We start from the raw sequence: 25,874 nt of genomic DNA on the forward strand, positions 1-25,874 counted from the left end.
GTTCATGTCCAATACAAACACCATACATGGAGAGACATAATCTTGACCACTTCGAACAAACCAAGAGAATATGCATCCTTGGTGTGAACCCAGTATCATCATGTCTCACATACATGAATGGCACAGGAAACGATTATCGAATAAATTAAACTGCCAATATCCAAGCATTGAAAACCAAAATGCTCATGCTTGATCGATATACCAGTTTCATTTACATTCTTTAAACCTTAATCCATGTCTTTCACAAAAAAGTACAATCAAGGACAAAATTATGCAGAAAATTTACTGCAAAAAATTAAATCACCAAGAAAAAGATTTTTCTTTAATTCTAAAACTCAATCACGTGTTATACAAGCATGATATTGAAGACTGCTCTAATACAAATTGTTCGAAAATCGGGTTTTGTATCTCATACAAAACACACAGCAGAAGCAACAATCATGGATCTACTTCAATTATGAAAGATAACATGTAACCATGAATTCTAGAATAAAGAATAGAAAGCGTACCTTGATGCAGTGAATTTCAAAACCATGACTTGAGAATACCTTTAATCTTCATCTCAATTTCACATGATGCCCGAGATGTGTGGTCTCTCAATCAGTATAGACTCTCAAAGAAAAAATCATTCTTCTTCTCCTTGAGGAGAAAAAACTGGTTTCTTTTTCTTTCATCATACGTACGTTAAAACTATTCTCATAGTTTTCATTATTTAATAACTCTTGTTAAATAATAACTGATTATCTAATTGGGTTAGCCTTTTGGGCCTACCCAATTGGGCTTTAGTTTGTGGCTTGAGATGGGACCAAAGGGAACAAATAAGACTCTAGCTCCAATGGGCCTTGGGCTTTTCTGTCAACTCTTGACAAGTCTAAAGTTACCCTTAATTATATTCAATACCACTATAAGAATATAATTGCACTATAGGCCTTATTAATAAATTATATCCCAAAACTTTATTATACATACAACCCCTTCATTAAAATATTCGTAGTAATACAAAGTCATGAATGTAGACTGCCACTTTGAAGATTACTACATCTTAATCCTTGAGTACCTGATTTAATCCTTTATGTTATTCATCATATATTTATGAAATCCAATTCCATAAATATATATTTTAGTAACTCCTTACTAAAGTGGTTAGGCCCAACACTCTAAATAACCAAACCCATTAAACTTATCTCAAGGAAATATTTTATATCTCCGTTAAGAGATTATGAATTCCATCTTGAGAATATATGTTCCATTAACACTAAATGTGGTTGCCCAACATACTGAGGTTTTGACCGTAACTTATAGATCTCACGCTTGATATATCAAAGCAACCTACATCTCATGATCAGGTCCATTATTCTCTCAGGATTTAGAGTTGATGTAAATAGAAGTCGTGAGATTTATTATTCAATTGACAGTCGTTAAGAGAATAATAAATCTCATAGTGGTTCAGTTCAATATGTCTTAACTCTTAAACCATATCAACATATCAACTAGAAGTTCCTACTTCCATGGTCAAGACAAATCATCTTAGTTGATATATTATAGTCTTCGCAAATGAAATGCCCAATTTCATCATTGACTACGAACTAAAATTTCGAGTTTACAAAGAACTTGTGATTTATATCTTCTGTGACTAAATCACATAAATCACATAGTATGCATCTCATGGACTAAAATAATGTCCCATTAGTTCATTTATAGATAGTCTCATATAACTAAACAATTTAATTATTTATGACATGTCAATAAATTGGATTTTAGGGCATAAACCCTAACATATCCTTACACGGAGTTTCCTCCCATTGACGACATTATGTCTTTTCTTACTGGTACTACCATTAGTTGGGGTACTAATCATAGGATTACCACCCATGAGCTTACTGAGATCAATTATTTGTTCTTTAGGATTTCTTGTCATAGCATCTGACCTATTTCTCACATACATACCAATCCCATTGAGGGATGAGCATTTTTGTACACTCTCATCTCTGATGCTCTTATCAATTTTCCTACTCTTTTCATACGTTCTCTTGTAGAGGTTCATAGGAGTAGTGCTAAGTCTCATGGATTGTTTTTCCCAATTTTTATACATAAGATTCTTTTAGATTTAGGTTTAGAGGACTTCCCCATTTCAGAGCCTGTTCATCTCATTGCTTCCATAGGGTTTATCAGTTAAAAGCTAGCTCTAAATGCCCTCAAGTCAAATCTTCTATAGGAGATGCATCTAGAGATCCTCCTTCTAGTGATCCTATTGCTGGATTTTGTGGACCCCACTACCACTGTGGATCCTCCACCGTTTACATCATCATCTTCTTTTATGCATACTATGTTGGAGACGTGTTTCACTGTTCAGGTGGCACATGGACAGCTTTTGTTAGATTTGCTCAATGAGGTTGTGGCCTGACGAGTAGATTTAGCTGATGCTAGAGGTGCTTCTCCACCGACTTTGCCCTCAGATCAGTCTTGATTGCCCTTTGGCAATACGTCACGGAAAGGGGGAGTGCACAATGATAAGGGGAGATGAGATATTTTTGGTGTAGATTGTATTTAGGGGCATATATGTTTTGATGATGTGATTGTAGATGTTAGGGGGAGACATCGCTTTTATATATTTTATGTTCTTGTTTTATTTATGTTTATGTTCTTGTTTCACAAACTATGATACATTGGTTATGATCTATATTATGAGGCTATTCATGGTATATATCTTTTATTTTTATGTTTTGTGAAAGCAAGAAATTTATTTTGGTTTACTTGTATTTTCCACACATGACGTGTGGGGTTAAGTGTTTCACTCTATTAGGACATATGTGTTTTCACTTGTTAAGAGCATATGTCACTGATTTATGTAAATTGGCTAAATCCTTTGACAAAATGCACTCTACTTGTAATTGGATAGTTCTAGGTGTTTTTAATACTTCAAGAAACAAGGTTTCAATGTCAAGTGTTGAAGTCATCAAGCCTGTCCAAGAAAAAGCAAGCTGAAGTGCAAATTCATTAAAGATTAACACCTGCTCAATAGCTACCTCGACACCTGCTATCTGTCAAGATTTATAATTTCAGATTTTCTAATATGATTTTCTTGGGATCCGTGAATATGCTTTTGGGCCTTCTTTTCTCTAAACCCTAAACATATAAAAGGATTGTTTTAAGAGCCGTCAAGTGTGACACAAGTTGCAAAAGATTAAGCAATTTCTATTTAAGCAAATTGTGATCAAAAGACAAAGTTCTTAACCTATCAAAAGACAAAGTTCTTGACCTAGTTCATCTTCTCTGAAGAAGTTGCTGTGTGTTTGCACCAAAGGGTTTTGTGACCAAGCATCTTCCTGATCTTCATCGTGTAGGATGAACTGAAAAACTTTGTAGCCAACCTCTCTTCCTTAAGTTGGTGTTTTGAAGTCGCGTACTGGGATTCGCATATTGATTAGTCACGTACTTGGGAGCCATGCATCAAAGGTGGGAACTGTCACTACAGATCAAGTCCAATTGGATATTGGGGTAAGGGTTCAACTGTAGGTTGATAAGGTACTTGGGATTCCTTTACTTGTAACCGCTTGATTTGATATAGTGGAGTTTCAGGAGTGGTGACCTGAAAATCACCCGGTGGGGTTTTTGCCGCAAGGTTTTTCCCCATTCGTAAACAAATCACCTTGTTATTTAATTTCCGCTGCATATTTATTTTTTGGTGATTTGTTTGTGCTTCCACGTAATTGCATGATTAATTGATTAATTAATAACTTGGCTAATTAATTAATTAGTATAATCACAAGGGTTATTCAGTTTGTGGCCTATCAAGTGGTATCAGAGCAGGCACACTCTGATTAGGTTTAATCTTTGCGGTGTTGATCCATTGACCCCTATTGTCATGGTTATAACCGGCTTGAAGAGATTCTTGTTTTCAAATACATCTTGTTTTTCTAATCACTATTTGTTTGAGTGTCTCAGAAAATACAAGTCTAAAAGTTATTTGAATTCTTTTATAATGACTATTGGAAAGGATCTCAGTTTGGCTAAGAAGAAACTAGACTATCTCAGAATAAAAATGTGCAAAGGAGTTCGTCTAAGAAGAGTAAAGGTTAAAGGCTTAGCTCATCAAAGGCAGTTGAGTGAAAGAACCATTCCTTTTGATTTGTCATCCAAGCATGAAATGTGTTTCATGATGAAGTCTGCTTTCAAAGTAATAGATACATGTCTATGGTATCTTGACAGTGTTTGCTCAAGACACATGACTGGAGATCGATCTCTCTTCAAGATCTTTGAGCCTAAAAAGGGTGGTAATGTGACTTTTGGTGATAGAAGCAAGTCACAAATTAAAGGGAAATGAATCATATCTCTACTAGGACTGCCAAACATTGCAAATGGTTTTATGTAGAAGGCCTAAGGGTGAACCTATTGAGCATAAGTCAGATATGTAATCAAGACTTCATGGTGCTATTCTCAAAGGGAAAGTGTCTTGTCATGGATGAGTCTGGAAAGAAGCTCATTAGTGGGGTTTGCACTCTGGACAACTGCTATGGATTGGTTCTTGATGCCGATATAGTGTGCAATAGCATTCGATTGCCTAATGAAGATCTATGGCATCAACAAATGGGACATGCTAGTTACAAGCATCTATCCATTGTATCTAAGCATGAATCAGTCTTGGGGATACCAAAGCTTAGCAAAATAAGCAATGTGTTGTGTGGACCATGTCAGCTTGGGAAACAGACGAATGCTAAGCATCCGGGCACTCAGACTTTAGCTACCTCCAGACCATTGGAGCTTTTGCATTTAGATCTTATGGAACCAACCAGAACCGAGTCTCTTGGTGGTAAGAGATACATCATGGTTATGGTCGACGACTTCACTAGATACACTTGGGTCATCTTACTCCGATCCAAGTCTGATGCTCCTGAGCACATTGAGGCTTTGTGCACAAGAATGCAGAATGAAAAGAGGTTAAAGATTGATCGAATTCGAAGTGACCATCATAAAGAATTCGAGAACTCATACATGGAGTCTTTCTGCATAAGATCAAGTATATATTAAGAGTTCTCTACTCCTATTACGCCTCAGCAGAATGGTGTGGTAGAAAGAAAGAATAGGGTTATTCAAGAGATGGCCAGAGTGTTGCATAACAAAGATGTGGCTCGAAACTTATGGGGAGAAGCCGTAAACACTGCTTGTCATACGGTTAATAGGGTGTACTTCAGACCCCGTACCAAAAAGACTCCCTATGAGTTATGGAAAGGAAGAAAGCCAAATGTGAAGTATTTCAGGATATTTGGAAGCACTTGCTTCATCCTTAAGGATAGAGAGAATGTGGGAAAGTTTGACTCTCGAAGCGATTAAGGCATATTTCTGGGATACTCGTCCACAAGCAATGCTTATCGGGTATATAACAAGAGAACTCTGAAGGTAATGGAAACAGTAAATGTGGTCATTGATGATTCTTCTGATTCCAGTTCTGAGAAAGGAATTGAGGAACTCTCTAAAGAAATTCTTCCTCCTGAGCCTAAGGAAGTTCAAGATATTGCTTAACCAGAACCTGTGTCCCCAAGTACTCCTAGTATTGTGGAAGACTCTGCAAATACTCCTACTTCACCAGATTCTGAGTCTCATGAAGAAAAAGGACCCTCCTCTAGAATCAAATTAAATCATCCTCCTGAAGTTATTGTGGGAAACATGAATGAACTCACATTAAGGAAACGTACAGTCGATAAATGTGTTGCTAACTTTGTGTCTTATTCTTGTTATTTGTCACAGGTTGAACCCAAGAAAGTTGAGGAAGCACTACAAGATGAAAGTTGGGTTGAAGCAATGCATGATGAACTACTCCAGTTTCAGAGGAATGATGTTTGGACTCTAGTACCTAGACTAGAAGGTGAGCACATCATCAGTACAAAGTGGATATTCCGCAACAAGACTAATGAAGAAGGCAATGTAATTCGCAACAAGGCTCGACTTGTGGCTTAAGGATACTCGCAAATGGAAGAAGTAGACTATGATGAAACATTTTCCCTAGTTGCCCGAATGGAGTCAATCAAAATTTTGCTTACCCTAGCATGTCAGCTGAATTTCAAACTTTATCAGATGGATGTAAAGACTACCTTCTTGAATGGGTTACTCAAAGAGGATGTCTATATGGCTCAACCAAAAGGATTCATTGATCCACACTTCCCGGATCATGTGCTGTACCTTAAAAAGGCACTTTATAGGTTGACGTAAGCTCCTAGAGCCTGGTATGATAAACTCACACAATATCTGGTGTCACATAGGTTCACAAGAGGAAAGGCTGATCAAACTCTCTTCACCAAAAAGGAAGATGGTGAGTTGATAGTTGCTCAAGTCTATGTTGATGATATCATCTTTGGGTCGACTAAGGATGAACTTGCTCATGGCTTCTCAAAACTCATGCAAGCCGAGTTCGAGATAAGCATGATTGGAGAGCTGACTCACTTCCTAGGATTACAGATTCGCCAACAAGATTCATGTATATTCCTTTCTCAATCTAAATATGCTAAGAATCTTGTGAAAAAGTTTGGTTTGGAATTTGCTAGTTCTGTTAGAACCCCTATGAGCCCAAATGTTAAACTCACTGTAGACTTGTTAGGTAAGAGTGTTGACCCCTCTCTTTATAGAAGCATGATAGGTAGTCTTCTTTACCTTACTGCTAGTAGACCTGACATTAGTTACAGTGTTGGAGTGTGTGCTAGATATCAGGCTAATCCCAAGGAATCCCACATGACTGCTTTAAAAAGAATTATAAAGTATGTCAAAACCACTGCTTAGTTCGATGTGTGGTATAGCAAGGACACTAATGCTTAGTTCGATGTGTGTCTTAGCTGGGTACTCTGATCCTGATTGGGCTGGTAATGCTGATGATAGAAAGAGTACTTCGGGGGGGTTGTTTTTATGTGGGTAACAATCTTGTCTCTTGGATGAGCAAAAAGCAGAACTCCATCTCGTTATCCACTGCAGAAGCTGAATACATTACTGCCGGTAGCTACTGCACCCAACTTCTCTGGATGCAAAAACTCCTTCATGATTATGGTATTTGTCAAGAGCATCTCACCATTTACTGTGACAATACCAGTGCCATAAATATCTCTAAAAACCCGGTTCAGCATTCTCGAACCAAACATATAGAGATTCGACATCACTTCATTAGGGAGCTTGTCGAAAATGGTACTCTCACTCTTGAGTTTATCCACACTAATGATCAGAAGGCTGACTTGTTCACCAAACTTCTTGACAGCAAACGTTTTGAATTCCTTTGTTAAAACATTGGTGTCATCTCCATGGATTGATCTCCTTCTCTTGTTCTTCTTCCTCATGCATTTGCATCTAGTTTTTATGCTTTGTTTTGTTTAACATGTTTTTGTGTGTTTACTTTCAGTTTCGTTTACTTTTGTTTTTAATATAAAAAAAAAAATTGAAAAATCAGAAAAATACAAAAATAGTGTGTGTTTTGTGTACTTTGGATGGCCATTGAAACATAGTTTTTAAACTTTGTGTCTTTTGTAGCATAGATGAGCATCTCTATGCACAACTAAGCAAGTGAGCTTTGTGGCTCTTGTTTGTGATGAGTAAGATTAAGTCATATCTTAAAACTTAACACTCATATCACTATTTTTGACGGGTAGGACTAGAAAATCTTAAGAGAAAGGTATAAATAATCATCTCACCATTGTTGCCCGCCAATTATAATATGACACATGTATGCTTCGGCATAGCAAACGTGCAATGTCAAAGACATTCGTATGCTTAGGCATAGCAAAAGTGCGATGTCAAATGCTTAACATCTTGGGTATTTCTTTTCTCTATTTTATATGCCCATATATGATATGCTAAAATAAACGAAAATATGCAAAGAAAATAAAAAGCAAAAAGATCAAAAAATGCTTTAAATATGGTTGCAAGTGTGTATTCTAGGAGATGTGGGAGTTATAGGATGTACCTCGAAGGTGATAGTCCCCGTCAAACAGTTATGATTATATGTGAGTTAAAGTTATTTTCTCATATTTCAGACCGTTATAACATGTATACACATATGCAATCTTGCGATGTTTTTCACATACAACACGTAATATTTTTTGCTACTTTTGATACATGTGCAGGTACAATGTGATTTGGCCATCATAAAGGTTCTATATGTGCTAATGTATACTCACTAAACTGTCTTAACTTGTTTTTGAAAAATAAAATTGGTTAGACTTGTTTAGTGTGTGTGTGTGTGTGTTTTTGAGGATCCATGTGCTAATTTTTGATTGAAAAATGATTTTGAGAGCTTAAAATGTTGATTGGATCTTTGGTTGAGGTGTATGTTGGATTGCATTCATGTCTGTATTTTTCTCTTCTCGAAAATTTGCTTTTTCAATTTGGCTCGACATCTTCTCGATACCTCCTCGATACCTGGTTATCTGTCGAGCTTCTCAAGCCTTTTTCTTATCGCAATCTCGACACCTCTTCGACACCTGGTTGATCGATTGAGAAAGTTCCTGTCTCCTCGATACCTCCTCGACACCTTTTCGATCGATCGAGCTTCTGTTCTTTGAATTTGTTCTTGTACCTCAACACCTCTCGACACCTGAAGCTATCGAAGGTCAAATCGTCGACACCTTCCTCGATAGCTTCCTCGATACCTCTCAACACCTCAGCTATCGAGATTTACTGAGGTGTCTATATAAGGATTTTTCGCGATTTTTCTCTCATTCTCTCGTTCTCTGTTGATCTGTTCGAGGCGTTTCATCTTCCAACCACCTTTCTCTCACTCAAATCTTCAAACCCACTTCATTTTCGATTTTCCCTTGGTTTCTATCACTTGGTAAGTTCAATTTTCCCTCCCTTTCTCATGCATTTCATGTTTTGAAACCTAGTTTTTGGGATTTTTGAAAAATTTTGGGGTTTTTCAAAATTGATGAGTTTTTCTTGAAATTTTGGGTTGGGTTTTCACTTAAATGCTTTCAAAATGTCATACATTGCATTCCATGTGCATTAGAATGATATTTACATGCATTTAGATGTGTGCTCTATGCTGTATGCTGGTAGGATTGGATTGGGCTGAGCCCATGATGCCTTTTGATTTGCATGTCACATGCTCATGCATTCCTATGCATACGTTCTTTTTGTTCAATATATTTGATCTATTTGAACTGTGTTGGGACTTTTCTGATTGTCTCCCTCTCTATCTCTTTCTCATTCTTTTACGTTAGTAGTGTCTATGGCACCCAAACGTAAATCCATTCCTGCTTGGAACCCTCTGCGTTCTGGAGCTTCCTCTTCTTCTGATTCTGCTCCTCTTAACCTTCAGTTCCGTGATGGAGATGCCCACAAGGCATTTTTGGAGAACTTTTCTCGATGAGATGTTCATTCGGAACGCCAAGTCATTCTAGCGGACTTCGGCGACACTGACCTTCCCTCTATCATTCACAGTAGGGGATGGGAGTCACTGTGTGACGTCCCGGTCACTTGTCCTCTCGTGCTGATTCAGGAGTTTTACTCCAATATGCATGGGATAGATCGTTCAGTACCTCTCTTTTTGACTCCCTTTTAAGGTACACGCATCCCTGTCACACCGCAGCTAGTTGCAAATGTGCTTAAGGTTCCTAGGATAGAGCTTCCTGACTATCCTTCTTGTGAGTGTTTGAGGACTGTGTCCAAAGATGAGCTCATTTCTGCCTTTTGTCAGCACCCTGTTAATTAGGGTGAGCATCAGTACACATCATGTAGGCCTTTTGCTAAAGGTCCTAAATTCCTAAACATGGTGACAACATTTGTTCTCCATCCTCTCTCTTACTACAACTCCATCATAGAGCCTCGTGCTCGATTTTTGTTATCTCTTTTAGAGCATCTTACCATAGATTTTCCTTCTCACTTTATTTTTTCTATCATAGATGTTCATCTTAATTCGATGTCCCTTGATAAGCTCATCTTTCCTTCCGCTATCACGAGGATCTTACCCCATTTTTCTATTCCCTTTCTTGTGTCCGACCACTTCACACACATATGTGCCATAGATGCCACTACTGTAAAACGTAGTGAGGCGCAGTTTAGGTCGAGACAGATAGATTCCACTCATCCCTCCCATTCAGCTCTGTCCAGATCAACTCCATCTACATCAGCTCCTTCTTCCTCTATGGGCAATGTATCTCTAGGAGACATTATGGTGCAGCTGCAGCGCATGGACACTCGCCTTGATACATTCTCCGCTGAGTTGTATCAGGTGAATGTTCGTGTTGGTTGTATTGCACGACGGCAGGCGACCATGGGTGGTTTTGCTATAGAGGCTACTCCTTCACCACCTACTCTAGCAGCTTCAGATTCTGAAGATGAGGATGATGATGATGATGATGGAGATGCTAGCTCTACTGATGAGATGTCTACATGACACTCTACCCTTTGTCACTCGTGACAAAAGGGAGGAGTAGTTTTGGGTTATGAGAGTAGTCATTTTAGGGGGAGAGTTAGGATAAGACATTTTGATAGGGGGAGTGTTGATAGTTTGAGGGATGTAGTGAGGTTTTGATGTATTTTTTCTTTTCTATTCTTTATAGATACATTGATCTTGTATATGAGGTCCTTTGACCATTTTTACATACATTGTACTTATACTTCTCTATATATGTGGATGTATGTTTCTTTCACCTCTCTCTATTGTACTTATACATTGTTTCTTTTCTATCTTTATACACTTGTTCTTTATACTTGTATGCAATCTATTATTTCTATTTCACACAAGATGCCTTGATGAGTTTTGTTTAAAGTATTTCAGAAATACAGGTTGTCAAAGTCTACTTGCCATAAACTCTTTTCTTGCAAAGTTTTTCAAGAGTTTGTGTTAGGATAGATTTTATTGTATCAACAAGTGCATATGAGTTGAGTGATTTATGACTTCTCTCATATGTTCATTTCTTTGTTGTGGTTTTGTCACGGATTGCCAAAGGGGGAGATTGTTAGGACATATGTGTTTTCACTTGTTAAGAACATATATCACTTATTTATGTAAATTGGCTAAATCCTTTGACAAAATGCACTTTACTTGTAATTGGGTAATTCTAGGTGTTTTTAATACTTCAAGAAATAAGGTTTCAAGGTCAAGTGTTGAAGTTATCAAGTCTATCCAAGAAAAAGCAAGCTGAAGTGCAAATTCATTAAAACTCGATACCTGCTCGATAGCTACCTCGACACCTGCTATCTATCGAGATTTATAATTTCAGATTTTCTGATCTGATTTTCTTGGGATCCGTGAATATGCTTTTGGGCTTTCTTTTCTCCAAACCCTAGACATATAAAAGGATTTTTTTTTAAGAGCCGTCAAGTGTGACACAAGTTGCAAAAGATTAAGCAATCTCTGTTTAAGCAAATTGTGATAAAAAGACGAATTTCTTGACGTAGTTCATCTTCTCTGAAGAAGTTGCTGTGTATTTGCGCCAAAGGGTTTTGTGACCAAGCATCTTCCTAATCTTCATCGTGTAGGATGAATTAAAGAACTTTGCAGCCAACCTCTCTTCCTTAAGATGGTGTTTTGAAGTCGTGTACTGGGATTCACGCATTGGTTAGTCACGTACTTGGGAGCCGTGCATCAAAGGTGGGAACTGTCACTACAGATCAAGTTCAATTGGGTATTGGGGTAAAGGTTCAATTGTAGGTTGGTAAGGTACTTGGGACTCCTTTACTTGTAACCACTTGATTTGATAATAGTGGAGTTTCGGGAGTGGTGACCTGAAAATATCCCGATGGGGTTTTTGCCGCAAGGTTTTTCCCCATTCGTAAACAAATCACCTTGTTATTTAATTTCCGCTGCATATTTAGTTTTTGGTGATTTGTTTATGGTTCCACGTAATTGCATGACTAATTGATTAATTAATAACTTGGCTAATTAATTAATTGGTATAATCACAAGGGATCATTCAGTTTGTGGCCTATCACACTCCAAGTATAAAAAGAAAATCCCTAGTTACTTTTTAAAAATCTTTGTTGACTTGTGTGTTGAATCTTTTATGAGATTTGAGATGTGCTTACCTTCAAACACACATGTAGAGCTACCAAGATCAAGATTCCTATCAAGAACTTGATGATTGTTTCAGTTGCTGCATAAATAACTTTAAAGAAGATCTAAAACCTTTGAGTGAAGTCTCAAAGTCACAAGTAGGAGAACTTGTGGTTATTGTAGATCAAGGAAAGAAATAGTCCGTGGACTCAGAGCTATCACGTGGTCATGATAGTAAGTTTTCTACATGAGGTAGCAATAGGATATTAGTGGTCTAAGTCTTAGTGTACAAAATTCAATTTTTTTATAGTAGATCTGTTTTTATCTTAAGGATAGCGAGGTTAAATCATTCCTAGATTTTTTACCAATTTGGTTTTCCTGGGTCATCAGATCTGTGTTCTTTTCTTTCAGCATTATATTTGTTTAACCTAGATTTAATTAACAAACTTGTTAATCAACTTGACTTAATATTATGTTAAACATATTGTGTTAAGGGGTCTAAAACCTAACAAAAGTAGAGAATGTTTCTTGTATCAAGATCTCTTTTGGTGACCTTAATCTGAGTAATGTAACAATTCTACTTGCTAAACTCTATGCATGTCTTCCCATTGATTGATCTTCAACCAAATTCAAAACCAACGCAAGGTCTAATATGCCTATTAATGAATTCTACAACATTTGGGCCAATAGTTCATTATTAATTCGAAGTAGCTGATGAAGGTACCTCACATACATCTTCAAATAAATTGTAGGACAACTCGTCCCATCAAATTTTTCCATCGATGGTGTTTTGAACATGGGCAGCACATGAAAAAAAAAACATAGGTTTTGCAAATTTAAGGTGTCATCAAATTTTAAGAAAAAATAAGTTTGGCATTGAGCCATAACAGTCTGGGTCGAAAAAGCTTCTTTATTCTTGATCCTCGCAAAGGACATGAGAACGAATGACAAGAACATGTGCTCTATGCAATTATACGATCGGACCAAGACATGGATTTCCACGCTCATTATTTGGGTTTGTCTTTTTAAGTTGTACCAAGGCAATTAGAAGGTCTCAAAGGTCAACAAAGGAGCATCACTGGGTCTTTCTTGGGCCTTAATTTACATGAGAACATAAAAGAACTGCTGTACGGGATTTTGGTGTGGCTATATGTGGGTTGGGTATTGACTGGGAACTAGGCTTTTGTTTGGGATGTTGGAAAGGATTGGGAAAAACATTTTGCTAGGCTTGAAGATGGCTATGCAACATAAAACCAAAGAGGTTTAATGCTTGATTGGCGGAGGTCAATAACTGAATGGATGGGGCAAGGTGAGTCATTGATTTGTTATTTCATGCTTGATTGACTGAGGTCAATTGTTTTTATTTTCCTTAAACATAAAAGAATGGTTCGTGCATTGTGATTTATTGTTTCATGCCTAATTAGTCTATTTCCTTATTGAATATTGATTAATAACCGTTAAGAAAACAAGCCTTATGTAAGGAAGACTGATGTACAAAAGGAAACAGTGAGTCTAAACGACAGAAGTATTGCTGTTTCGCTGAGAAAGCTACCTGTAGTATTAAAAGGTTAAGTGCGGCACGTGAGATGCACATGAGAGAGTTGGCTGAGTTATTAGTGGACAGATGGCTAATTGTTATTGGAAGCGTGTAATTAGGAAATCTGTTATTGGTAGTTAGAGGCAGTTAATGATCTTCCCGCTCTTTTTATCTTCTGGTAGAGTAGTAATCCACAGTATAAATGTAAAGTAGTGCATTGTAATTCATTCACTTCTTGTAATCACAGTAATTGAGCAATAAGAATTTTCTCTCTTACTCAGAAAATTCTCTCTCTAGTTGTCGAAGTCTCTTGTAGTTTCTTTGATATTTTTGCTTGATTTGAATACTCTGTTTAGTTTCTGATCTTTAACAATAAGTAGATGCTTGTTGTTGGATTGTATCTTTGATCACTGAGATACTTTTTATAATTGAATATTCTTAGTTTTCATTGTTTATAAAAGTCCTCCTATCATTATTGCGTGATGGGTGATGACAACAAAATGTGAAATGGAAAAGTAAAATTGGAAAACTGGGAAAGAAAAAACTGCAAGAAGCGCTAATTACCATCATCAGTCCAAAAAAACCCTGCATATAGTCAGCATGGAAAGTTCGAAACAACTTACATGAATGGATTGACAGCAATACCACATTTATAAATGATAGATCCCCAGAACTTGGGAGTTTATTCGTGTTCTCCACAAAGAACAATAGCCACTCAGACATAGTAGTTAGCCGTATAGCAAAAGTCCAGTTTAAATAATAAGTTGGCTACAGCTAATAAAAGCCAAATTAACTGTTAAAAGGTCAAACTCTATAAGATCTTAGTAATCGTTGGTCATCAATCACCGGCATCAATCCAGAACACTCCTTCATAAAATCCAAATGGAAACAACTTAGAAGATAGGTCTTACTTGAAATTTGGTTGGCAGAACTTTGGAGTTCATTCTTATTCTCCATTAAGAACAATAGCTAGCCACACATTACAGTTAGTAGTATTACAATAGTCCATTTGATACGCTAAAATTAACTGTTAAAGTCACCTTAAACTTGCCCAACACGCTAAAAAAAAGGGACCACGTCTTTCCTTCCCAAGATGCACATCATAATGGGGATAATCATCTCCTATATATAGGGAAAATGTATGCTTTCTTCCTCACCATTTATCACCAAAGCCATTGCCAAAGAACCCTCTTCGATTTGTATACAATGGCTTTAACACAGCAAAAAAAACTTATCACAGTCATGTTTTTTATTCTAGAGACTTTGATATCCCAAGCCATGTGCCGCACTTTGCTTGAAGACTCCCTTGCTGAGAGACATGAGCAATGGATGGTTCAGTATGGACGCAGCTACAAAGATAGTGCAGAGAAGGAAAAGCGTTTCAAGATATTCAAGGACAACGTAGAATATATAGACAAATTCAATAATGAAGGGAATCGCACTTTCAAGCTAAGTGCCAATGTATTTGCAGACTTAACCAATGAAGAATTTGTTGCCTCTCACACTGGATACAAGATTTCCCCCCAACCAAGTTCTCTCAAAGCAAAAAGTTTAAAGTATGAAAACCTTACAGAAATTCCAACGACCATGGATTGGAGAGAGAAAGGAGCCGTTACCTCCATAAAGGACCAAGGCCGTTGTGGTAAGAGGAACACAGTACCCAACACTCATAAGTTTGGCTTCAATTCCCGTAATTATTGTTCTCATAAAAATATATCACTTATAATTGATTCTTATACACGCAGGATGTTGCTGGGCCTTTTCAGCAGTGGCAGCCGTAGAAGGGATTACCCAAATCAAAACTGGCAACTTGATCTCTTTGTCTGAGCAACAACTAGTGGACTGTGCTGTGGAAGGCAATCGGGGCTGCAACGGTGGTTGGATGGATAATGCTTTTAGATATATAATAAAAAACCAAGGACTCTCTACTGAAGAAAAATACCCATATGAGACCATGCAAGGAACTTGTGACCATGAAAAGGAATCTATTTATGCAGCTCAGATAAGTGCATTTGAAGATGTACCTTCCAATAATGAGGAGGCATTACTACAGGCTGTGGCCAAACAACCAGTTTCAATTGCCCTCGATGGTTCTGGTCCTAACTTTCAATTCTATAAAAGCGGAGTTTTCATGGAAGAGTGTGGGACTCGTTTAACACATGCCGTTACTGCAATTGGGTATGGAATAAGTGATGATGGTACCAAGTACTGGTTAATGAAGAATTCGTGGGGCACCCGTTGGGGTGAGAATGGCTACATGAGGATTCAGAGAGACACCGGTGCTACAGAAGGTCTTTGTGGCCTTGCCCAGAAAGCGTCCTATCCTGTTGCTTAGATACTCCAATGGTGACACATCAAGTCACCTATGGCTATGATACTTATTAAGTACTGCTCTCTCTTTCACTATATCTATGTTAAATTTGTTACGGCTGTGAAAATGCTTATACTGCTTCTTGCCACTTCAAAATATGAACGTTGTAATAAATAAACTTGTTAGCTACTGCTAGTATTAAGTAATGTAATGATAGATTATAAAAATCTTAACATTTCTTTCACTATATGTATGTTAAATTTGTTACGGCTGTAAAAATGCATGTGCTACTACTTGTAACGTCAAAATATGAACGTTGTAATAAATGAATCTAACAGGTACTGATATTATTAACACTAGCTTTTAACCCGCACCATGTGCGGGAACCTTTTTATTTACATTTATTAGAAATAAATTTTTTAAATAATATTTAAATACACTTTTACCACATAATAAACACCCAACACATATCTTGATTTACAAATCTAATTACAAACACGCAGATACCAAAAACTAATTTAACCCAATTATTTAAAACAAAACCAAATCTAATATAAATACCCAACACAAAATTTATTTTAAACCCAATACCATAATTAAAACCATATCTAACTCAAATATCTAAATCCAAAACAATCCAACCAAGTGCACTTGAAGATGCTAATTCAACATCAGCTAACTTTTTTTTTCTTCTAAATTCCAACGTGTCTCTACATTGCTTTTTGTGTAATTCCATGCTCATTTCATATCTCTGCTGTTCTTTTAAGATAGATGAATAAATATCTCCCCCTTTTGAGACAGAGAGTGAGAGACAGCTGAGAAACGAAGAATTTGAATGATGTGAGATTTGTTCCTGCTACCTTCCAATCGGCCAAATTTTTTCTCCTCTTCTTATTTTTTGCCTATCATGTCCCTTTCCTGAGGAATGAATATAGACCTTTGTAGATTTCGTTCAACCCCAACATTTATATATTGAACAAAGTAAATGTATCTTAGAAGCTTGATAAGAAACTAATAATAATATATAAAAAAAAAAATCATAAATGCATATAGACCACAAAGTTTGATAAGAAACTATGTTTTGTTTAAGCTACCTTAGGACACAAATTTTCTCAACCTCATTAATTTAAGAGACATTCTCCATACCCTATCCATTCAATAGATGGTTAATTCAATTTCACAACTCCTACTAAACCATAATAACTAAAAAAGAAAAAAAAAAATCCTATAACACACGACATACATACTAACCAAAAAACTACACAAAACATATTGTTTATAAACAAAATTATTAGCTATATGTTAATGGACAAAGAAAATGCTAATTTTGGGATTTTGCTGAGAAATTATATATGAACACTTTTAGTTTCTATTCAAATGCATGTTCAGTTACAAAAATGATTTCTTAATTCTTTACCATAAGTGGCTAAAGTAAGATTCTACCAAAATTAAGCACAGATATTGAAGAAAGAATCTTTTGCTCAATCTGAGCTCCAAATCACAGTGGTTTCTCCCTTTAAGCCATAGTGGTTCATACTTCTCTTTACACAGTTCCCAGAGTTGCTTACCATGGGAGCAATCAACAACTTCATATGAAGTCCCCTACAAAAGGATATAAAAGAGTTAGACTACAAAAAAATTAATTTATACCAGCATGTGGTAGCATTTTCACTTATTTCAGAAAACTCCCTTGGTGGGAAGCAAACAATCTACTTGTGATTATAAATGCTTACTTATAAATGAATGCACTAAGAGAGAGAAGAACATGGCTCATTAACCTTAGAAGATTTTACAGAAGAAAAAACTATTATTATTGGATTAGAAATATCTATTTTTTGATATGTTTGGCACCAGGCAGAGGATGAAAGGAAGATTTGAACTAAGGAATGTGGGTTCACTCCTGCTAACCACTAATAATGTATCCCTTAGAGTGATCTTACAACTATTGCAAATTTTATCATATAGTCCTTACAAACTGATGTGCAATCTTTTAAACAAACAACTAAGAAATTTAGGAATTTATTATGTTATTGATGTAACGCCAAACACATTCATTGCCATGTCAGTTGTAAGCTTTTGTGGAAAATTGGTAGTAGCTTTAGCATTTTTCTATCTTTGAATGTCTAAATAACTAATGTAGTGTCACCAAATTGAATGTGCAATTCCCATAATTTCCTCACTTTTTTCCCCAAGAAAGATACATGAAAATAAATAGAAGAAAAGAAAACTGGAAGGCACTCTCTTTCTATACTGTCTACCCTCAATTCTTTTCCTTCTTTGACTAATTATTTTATGATCCCTCTAAAGGTCAAAATGGACACATCAATATAAAATCCTTTGAAATACACGAAATTAAAAGCCATAAGAAGAATATAAAAATACAAAACTTTGTATCCAACTAAACTGAAAATCCTCAAAGAATACGAAAATTAAAACCCAGAAGAAAAATATCAAAATTCTAGGGAATACCTCCATAGATTTTTCTTTGCCTTTTGGTTTCTTAAACTGCTTCAACATTAATGTTGGCAATGGAAAAGAATACTGAACACAACAAATTATGCAATTCCACAAAACCAATTCTAAACAAAATAGAAGAAGAAGATTAAGAAAGAAAATCTCAAGCACATAGGTAAAGAGAAACTGCCTAAACTTTAATATATATATATATATATATATAGAAGAAAGGAAAGAAACAATGGTAATTCATGAATAGCATACTTACTTGGTTTTGAACTCTTATTGCAGAAAAGAATATTCTACTGTCTAACGGTGGTTGTAAGCTGGCGGAGACAACCCTCTGTTCTGTATCTCCACACTTTACAAAACCCATACCCTAATAACAATTCAGGTGGTAGTATTTGAACTTCTAGAGTGCTTCCTTGACTTCAACCAAGAAAATAATAGAAAGGAAAAAGGGTTTGGAATCAAAATCCCAAAATTGACAGCAAACATAATTATGGACAATAGGAAAAGAAATTAGTCTTAGATTAATTAAAAATTACCAATAGAGAATGGTCTAATACTAAAGTCGGGTCAGAAATGGCAGACATAGTCATGCCCTTGCAGGGTATTACTGTGTTGGGTCTGCATATGAGAGAGTGACAGTGGGAAGAAAGACAGATGAAAGAGGGGATAGGTTATGCGCAACATATGAATAAATGCAAATCGTGAAAGGTTGGTTTTAAATTAAAATGTAAAAAAACACTATATAATAAAAATGGAAAATACTACTGCACAATTGTGTGTGAGATGAACTAATAACCATTGCTCTAATCAAAATACAACCAAAACTACAAATAAATAACTGAACATTCACACCGGAGTTTTGAAAATATTTGGCTACATATTTGTTTGAATCTTTGAGAGAGATTAAAAATGTTATCTTTAAAAAAGTTTTTTATAAGCCAAACGTTAAAAAGGATCAACTGAGCCACAAATATCAATAAAAGGGAACAATGAGAGACATAGATATCAAAAATTCAGTGATCAATAAACTGTGAATTTCTCAAAAACTCTTCTCATAAAATAAAAAGAAAAAGGTTACTTTCCCACCAACAATGAAAACCTAACAGGAACTCAATATGCCACCCAAAAAAAAAAAAAAAAAAAAAAAAAAAAAAATCTTTATACCTACCAATGATGAAACAGAATAGTAATAGAGCAAAACCACTATAGCATTAAAACATTTTGTATTGCTTGTCTAATACATTAGGCATTCAGAATAGTCAGCTTCATTTACATCCTTCCTGGTATGCAAAAATTCCCATTCTCACAAGTGGGCAAATATGGCCTTAGCTTCTTCAACAACAGGTGGTGTTGTTGACAAACTTTCTGAACCAATTTGCAGAGCATTAATAACCACATTTGAATCACACTAAAAATATCTCTAAATTCTTGCTTCCAAGGAAAATTGGGTAAAATTTTAACTAAACCATTACCCCACCATTAATTATGTAGAGACCAGGAAATTGGGCATTGCAAGCCTTTGCTGTATAATTCAAGCGGTTAGTTTTTTTTTTAATTGGGAAAAATAAAAAAACAGTGTTTTAACGTTGTGAAATAGTATAATTTATCACATTTTAATCCTAAGTTTTAAAACAAAAACAAATACAAAAAAAAAAAAAAAAAAAAAAAAATCCTAACACAAATACCTAAATGAAAACAAAATAAATTCTAACCCAAATACCTAAAAATCAAACCAATCCAACCAAATATCGAAACATAAAGCATTTTTAAAATTCAATTAAAAGAAATTACTGGTGATGGTTCCAATAAAGTGGAAACTATACCCGCTAGTACTGCTTCTATTCAGACTTGGGTTGCTTCCAAGGATTTGCCTTTCCACCTACAAACCAGAAAAAGAAAAGCTAAAGAAAAACCTTTTAATTTTTTATTACACAGATTTGAAATTGAAATCAATTAATGACAAATGAAATCTACAATTGAATCCAAGAGAGAATTAAATAAATCTAAATTTGTACTTGATAAATAAAAAAATTGGAAATTCTTCGCCAAGAATGCTAATTCATGATGCGTGAAGACATTGAAGAAACCAAAAATACTTTGCTTTGTAATCCACAAATTACCCACAAATTATACAAAACAATTTTAATTCAAAAATCCAAAACCAAACTAGAGCAACACATATACCCTAACTATAAACCAAGTCTAATCCTATAATTGATCAAAACAAAATCTGACCCAAATGGCTAAATCGAAACACTCAAACATAAATCATAGTTATCGTGTAATTTTAAAACGAATAAAGAAAACTTTCACCGGCAACGGTTCCGATTACATGACTGTGGTGGCTATCCTGAAATTCATCTTTCTGTCGGTCTCTGTTCTTCATCTGTTTTACCGGGATCATTATCTCGACCGAAAGCACTTTCGATCTCTCTTTTGTAACGTTTTCGATCTATCTTTTGACTTCTGTTCTTCTGCAGTTTACAAAATCTTTTTGTATCTCTCTGTTCTTTTGTGATTTTTTCTCTTTCAACAAACCTTCTACCATTATGGTCTGGGTTTTGGCTGATGAAGAAGGGGTTTGGCTGTGGAGTGTGTTTTGGAAGATGGAGAAGTGGAACAGAGAAGGGTCAGCAAAAAACCTAAAATAATTATCAATGCAACATTCAATCCTATACTTATTTAATCCCAACGATTTTAACTGAAATAACTAAATCTAAAGCAATCCAAGCCAAAAATCCAAACCTAATCATATTCAATCCCCAGATTTGAAAAAGAGAAGGAAAAAAACAAAAACTTTACTGATTATGGGTATACGGCAAAAAAACCAAAAGTAAATATCAATACAACATTCAACCCTATACTTATTTATTAGAAACAGAAGTACCCAAACTAAAACCATTTTTTTTTTAGTGATTTCTGTAATCTAAAAAAAAATTCCCGTTTCTTTACAGTGAAAACCCCAAAAAAAAAAAAAAATCAAAACCTAATGTAATCCAAATACCTAAATAAATTCAATCCAGCAAATCTCATACCCAGATCTAATCAAGAAAGAAAAGAAAACCTTTACCGATGGTAGTTCCGACGATCTAATGGTAACGTGTTAATGGCACTTAGTTTTCTCTTCCTCAATCTCTACTCCTGTGCGCCTTATGGACTGTCTCTCTCTATCTCTGTATCTCCCAATCTGATGGTAATGGTGTTGATGGCTTTCTGTAGGTGTGCGTTTGAGTGTCGCCATTGTTGGGATCTCTCACTCTCGCTCTCAGTCTCTGTGTGTTAGGGTCTTCGGCGCGCCTCATCTTTCTCTCCTTTCTTCGCGTACCAATCTTTCTTTTTCTTTTTTCTTTTTTGTTTTGTTTTGTTTTAAGCGGTTAGTTTCCTTTTATACCAAAAGGCACCCGAACAATGTTTTAACGTAGTGAAACATTGTATTTTCTTTTTTTTGGATAAGTGGGTGGGTGTCTAAAACTATGCCTCCAACGCACCGTGCGATTTTTTTCAAGAATAAGTTGTGTACGTGTCAGTTTCCTAAGGGGGTCTTTTTGCCTTACGTGTCAGCACCTGGTAAAAGCTTCTGCTATTATATATAGTATTAGATAATGATAGCTGACTCTTCAGAATTTGACATATTAAAGTGGTCATGAGACCTAAGTTAGGTCTTTGACAAGATGACAATCTATTTGATAATTCGGTAGTTAGGGTAGAAAAATCTGAAGATTGTAATAAATAAACTTGGCATATTAAAGGTTCAAGCACTATGGCACTGAAGTTCTGTGGTCATGGTCCTCGACCTTTTAGTTGTGCTGTTGTGCATTGTTTGCCAACACAGAAGAAACACGTACGATTACAATTCCACAATGAGTCCTAAAGTTGAGTTAACTATCTTGACTCAAATCCATGGGCATGGTCCTTCTTTTCTGGCCCTTAATTGAGATTGAATCAAACAGGAATAGTTCTAGTTCTCTTTGCTTGATCGCCATGCAAAATTACGTATCTACGATGTTCGAACGATATCTTCACCTCAGATCATGTATGATAAGAATAATAACATGCTCTTTACTTGTTTTTAAGGAAAACATGTAAAAAAACATCAAGGGCTCTCGATGACTGCAATTTTTATTTATTTTTTATTTTTTTATATATAACTTATAATAAGAAAAGAAAAAAAAAAAAAAAAAACGTAAGTATATTTGTTATTTCATTTGAACATTAAAACAAGCACTTTTTTTTTTTTAATTTCTTAAAAAAAATNAAAAAAAAAAAAAAAAACGTAAGTATATTTGTTACTTCATTTGAACATTAAAACAAGCACTTTTTTTTTTTTAATTTCTTAAAAAAATTAAACATGTTCTTTATCACTTTTTGCATAATTTTTTTTATTGTTTTTTATTTTTTTTTATTTTTTTTATTTTTTTTTAACTCCAAAACATGTAATTTTTTCCTTAATCATGTTTAGGACTTAAACATAAAGGACTCTCAATAGTTGCAATTTTATTTTTGAAAACATAAATATGTATATATATTTAAAAGCAGTTAAGTGTGTATAAATTTTTTTTTTAATTAAGTATATATGCTTATATGAATTAATGGACAAAGTAATTAGGTTTATAGCACCCTAAATGTCAATATATATATATATATATATCCATACACTAGGGATGAAGCTAGGACTTGGAGTTAGGGGGTAGAAGTATAGACAATAAAAAAAAAAAAAAAAAAATTGAAACTCCAAATAAACATTCATTTAATAAACCATCAACAAAGAAAAATATACAAAATTATTGTTTTTTTAAGATATTACAATGCAGTTGTTTATGAAAATGGAACTCGCCGTATATGGTCAATAATCTACAATCATTACACACAATAGACAAATACTATGCACACAAACATTCAACAACTAACCAATAAATTTTAAAATTACAAATAATCTCTTTAATTATTTATCCAACTTTAATGTTTTAAAAGACACTAACTAATAGACAAAAACACTAAAGACAAAACTACAAAAAAAAAAAAAAAATCACAAAACACAGTCTATTCACTATTGCTAAAGACAAAACTACAACAAAAAAAATTACAAAACATCAATGGCAAGTGTTGATTGCTGCATGTGTAGTTGTGTTTGTCAAATGCAGCTTTTTAATTATAAAAGAATGCTAAAGACAAAGATGGGTCTTGGATCAATTTTTACCTCTCTTTTTTACTCTTTCTCTCTAGCATATTATGTTTTTGAGTCTCAAGTCTCTCTGTCCCAGCCAGGCTCCCAGGCCCTAGCTGCCCAGCGTCCCTAACTAGCTTACTCCCTGCGCTAGTTGCTTAGTTGCTCTATGCTCTCTTTTAAGTTTTCTTTACAAGTCACAGTGTCAAGTATCAACACATTATTAAAAGTAAGTCATCCCAAACAAGGATTCAATATGAGATGAGACTTGAAGGGGATACCTTTGCTTCTACCGCTACCGCTGGCTGCCGTATATTGGGGGGGGGGGGGGGGGGGGGGGGGGCACTGCCCCCCAGGTCCAAGAATAGCTCCGTCACTGCCACACACACACACACACACTAGTCGCTAACCCGTGCGATGCACGAGAATAGCTACCTAGGAAAAAAAACAATTATTTTTTAGCTGGAGTAGCATGTGTTAGGGACATATTTTATGTAATTGGCTAATCTTTTGACAAAATGCACTTTACCTATAATTGGGTAGATCTACAATGGGTTTAAGACTTCAAGAAACATGTTGTTCAAGTCAAGTGTTAAAGTCATGAAGATCTAACCAAGAAACAAGTGAAACAAAGTTGTTCATTAAAGCTCGACAGCAATCTTGATAGAAAGACTTCTATCGAGATTTAAAGTCAAAGCTCGACACAAGTTGTTTTCGTCGAGACTTACAAAATCAGAAATTCCAGATCTGATTTTCGACTCATGCTTGTATATTTGTATAGGGTTTCTTTTCTCATAACCCTGGACATATATAAGACTTATTTTAAAAATCGTTATACAGGGAGAACACATGCAGAAAGTGACCTAGTTCATTATTCTCTCTGAAGAAACTATTGCGTCTTTACGCCAAGAGTTTTGTGACCAAGGAACTTCCTGATCTTCATCGTTAATGAATTGAAGAAATTTTCAGCCAACAACCTTTTCAAGTTGCTGGAGTTAGTCACGTACTAGGATTCATGCATCAAGGGAAAGAGATTGCCGCTACAATACAAGTTCAATTGGGTATTGGGGTAAGGGTTCAACTGTAGGTTGGTATTTCAAGATAGGCTAAAGGGTTTGGTAAAATTCCTTATACTTGTAACCGCTTGTGATTGATAATAGTGGATTCTTGGCAGTGGTGACCTTAAAATCACCCGATGGGATTTTGCCTCGATGGTTTTCCCCATTTGTAAACAAATCACCAGTGTCAAATTTATTCTTCGCTACATTTAGATAATTTGGTGATTTGTTTGTGCTGCCACGTTATTGCATGTAATTGAACCTAATTAATTAACTTGGGTTATTAATTAATTTGCAATGGGTCAATTCATTTTAACCCAACAATATGCAAAAACACATGAAATTATAATAATAATAATTAAAAAAAAAAAGATATTGAAAGAAATAGCACAAAGTTTTAAAAGTTAGGTAGAAAAAAGCAATGTTGTTTTATTTATTAGTTTTTTGTGAGAATGAATAAAAGACAGAATATTGCGTCTCTAGTCTAATTTTTGTTGTATATAAGTATATAAAAGATAGGTTGTAATATACATACTAAAAAGTGCCAATTGAAATTTCATAATTCTTCAAATTAGATATACCAAAAGTGCCTATTAAAAGGTCATAACCCTTCATAGTGAATATATCAAAATGTGCCTATTGATAAAAAATGTGCCTATTGATCGAAAAGGTACCTATTGAATAAAAATGTGTCTATTGACTGAAAATGTACCTATTGAATGAAAATGTATCTATTGACTGACAAGGTGCCTATTGAATGAAAAAGTGCTTATTGATCGAAAATGTGTCTTCTAAAAAATGAAAAGGCACAATTGTTTGGTGTTTTTAGATATATACATGGCATAAATTTGTGATGTGGGTTACGGAAGCGTTAAGAAGTAAAACACGTCTACTTCTAGAAAACAAGAAACAAAACAAGTTTGCTTCTGAAAATAACCTCAAACCACGAGGGTTCCCTAAATGTACAAGGGTCCTTGAATCCATAAGGAAAAAGGGTTTTTGAATCTACCAAAGAAACAACAGACAAAAGTCTGAATTTTTATAATATCAATAATTGTTTTAAAAAAAGTTTACAGATTTAGGGGTCTATTTAAGGGCTCTGTAAAACTTGAAAGACAAGAAAATATATTTAAAAATAATTTCTAATTAATACCTAACCATAACAGGAACCAAATTTGACTTGAATATCATTGAAAGCACCTAAAAACAAAGAAATAAATTCTCTAAACCTAAAATAACGATAATTATATAAAAATACCAAATATAACAAATTACAAAAATTAATTTGAAGATTCTGCCCTACATCAGACCTCTCTACTTGAAACAAACTCATCCTCGAGTTGATAGTTGAAATCTGAAATCTCTCA

At 35.1% G+C, this 25,874-nt stretch overlaps 1 protein-coding gene and 1 long non-coding RNA gene across 4 annotated transcripts; one reads left to right on the top strand and one right to left on the bottom strand.

Annotated features, from left to right (window-relative positions):
- The first annotated feature begins 14,638 nt into the window (after nucleotides 1–14,638).
- LOC111996272 (ervatamin-B) lies at nucleotides 14,639–16,046 on the top strand. The gene is made up of 2 exons (XM_024028233.2): nucleotides 14,639–15,150; nucleotides 15,254–16,046. The coding sequence occupies exons 1-2, from the start codon at nucleotides 14,646–14,648 to the stop codon at nucleotides 15,841–15,843; spliced, it is 1,095 nt and encodes a 364-aa protein (XP_023884001.2). The 5' UTR covers nucleotides 14,639–14,645; the 3' UTR covers nucleotides 15,844–16,046.
- A 1,079-nt stretch (nucleotides 16,047–17,125) lies between these two features.
- On the bottom strand, nucleotides 17,126–21,632 carry LOC111996251 (uncharacterized). 3 transcript variants are annotated; one of them, XR_010632338.1, is made up of 5 exons: nucleotides 21,356–21,632; nucleotides 20,109–20,164; nucleotides 18,542–18,702; nucleotides 18,289–18,360; nucleotides 17,126–17,421 (listed from the first exon to the last, which is right to left on the bottom strand). It is a non-coding gene; the product is annotated as an uncharacterized LOC111996251 (long non-coding RNA). The 3 variants fall into 3 exon arrangements; XR_002881215.2 differs by lacking the exon at nucleotides 18,289–18,360; XR_010632337.1 differs by lacking the exons at nucleotides 18,289–18,360; nucleotides 20,109–20,164; nucleotides 21,356–21,632 and adding an exon at nucleotides 18,822–19,908.
- Nucleotides 21,633–25,874: the final 4,242 nt, after the last annotated feature.

Source organism: Quercus suber, unplaced genomic scaffold (genome assembly GCF_002906115.3).
Source record: "Quercus suber isolate HL8 unplaced genomic scaffold, Cork oak 2.0 scaffold_279, whole genome shotgun sequence".
Lineage (NCBI taxonomy): Eukaryota > Viridiplantae > Streptophyta > Magnoliopsida > Fagales > Fagaceae > Quercus > Quercus suber.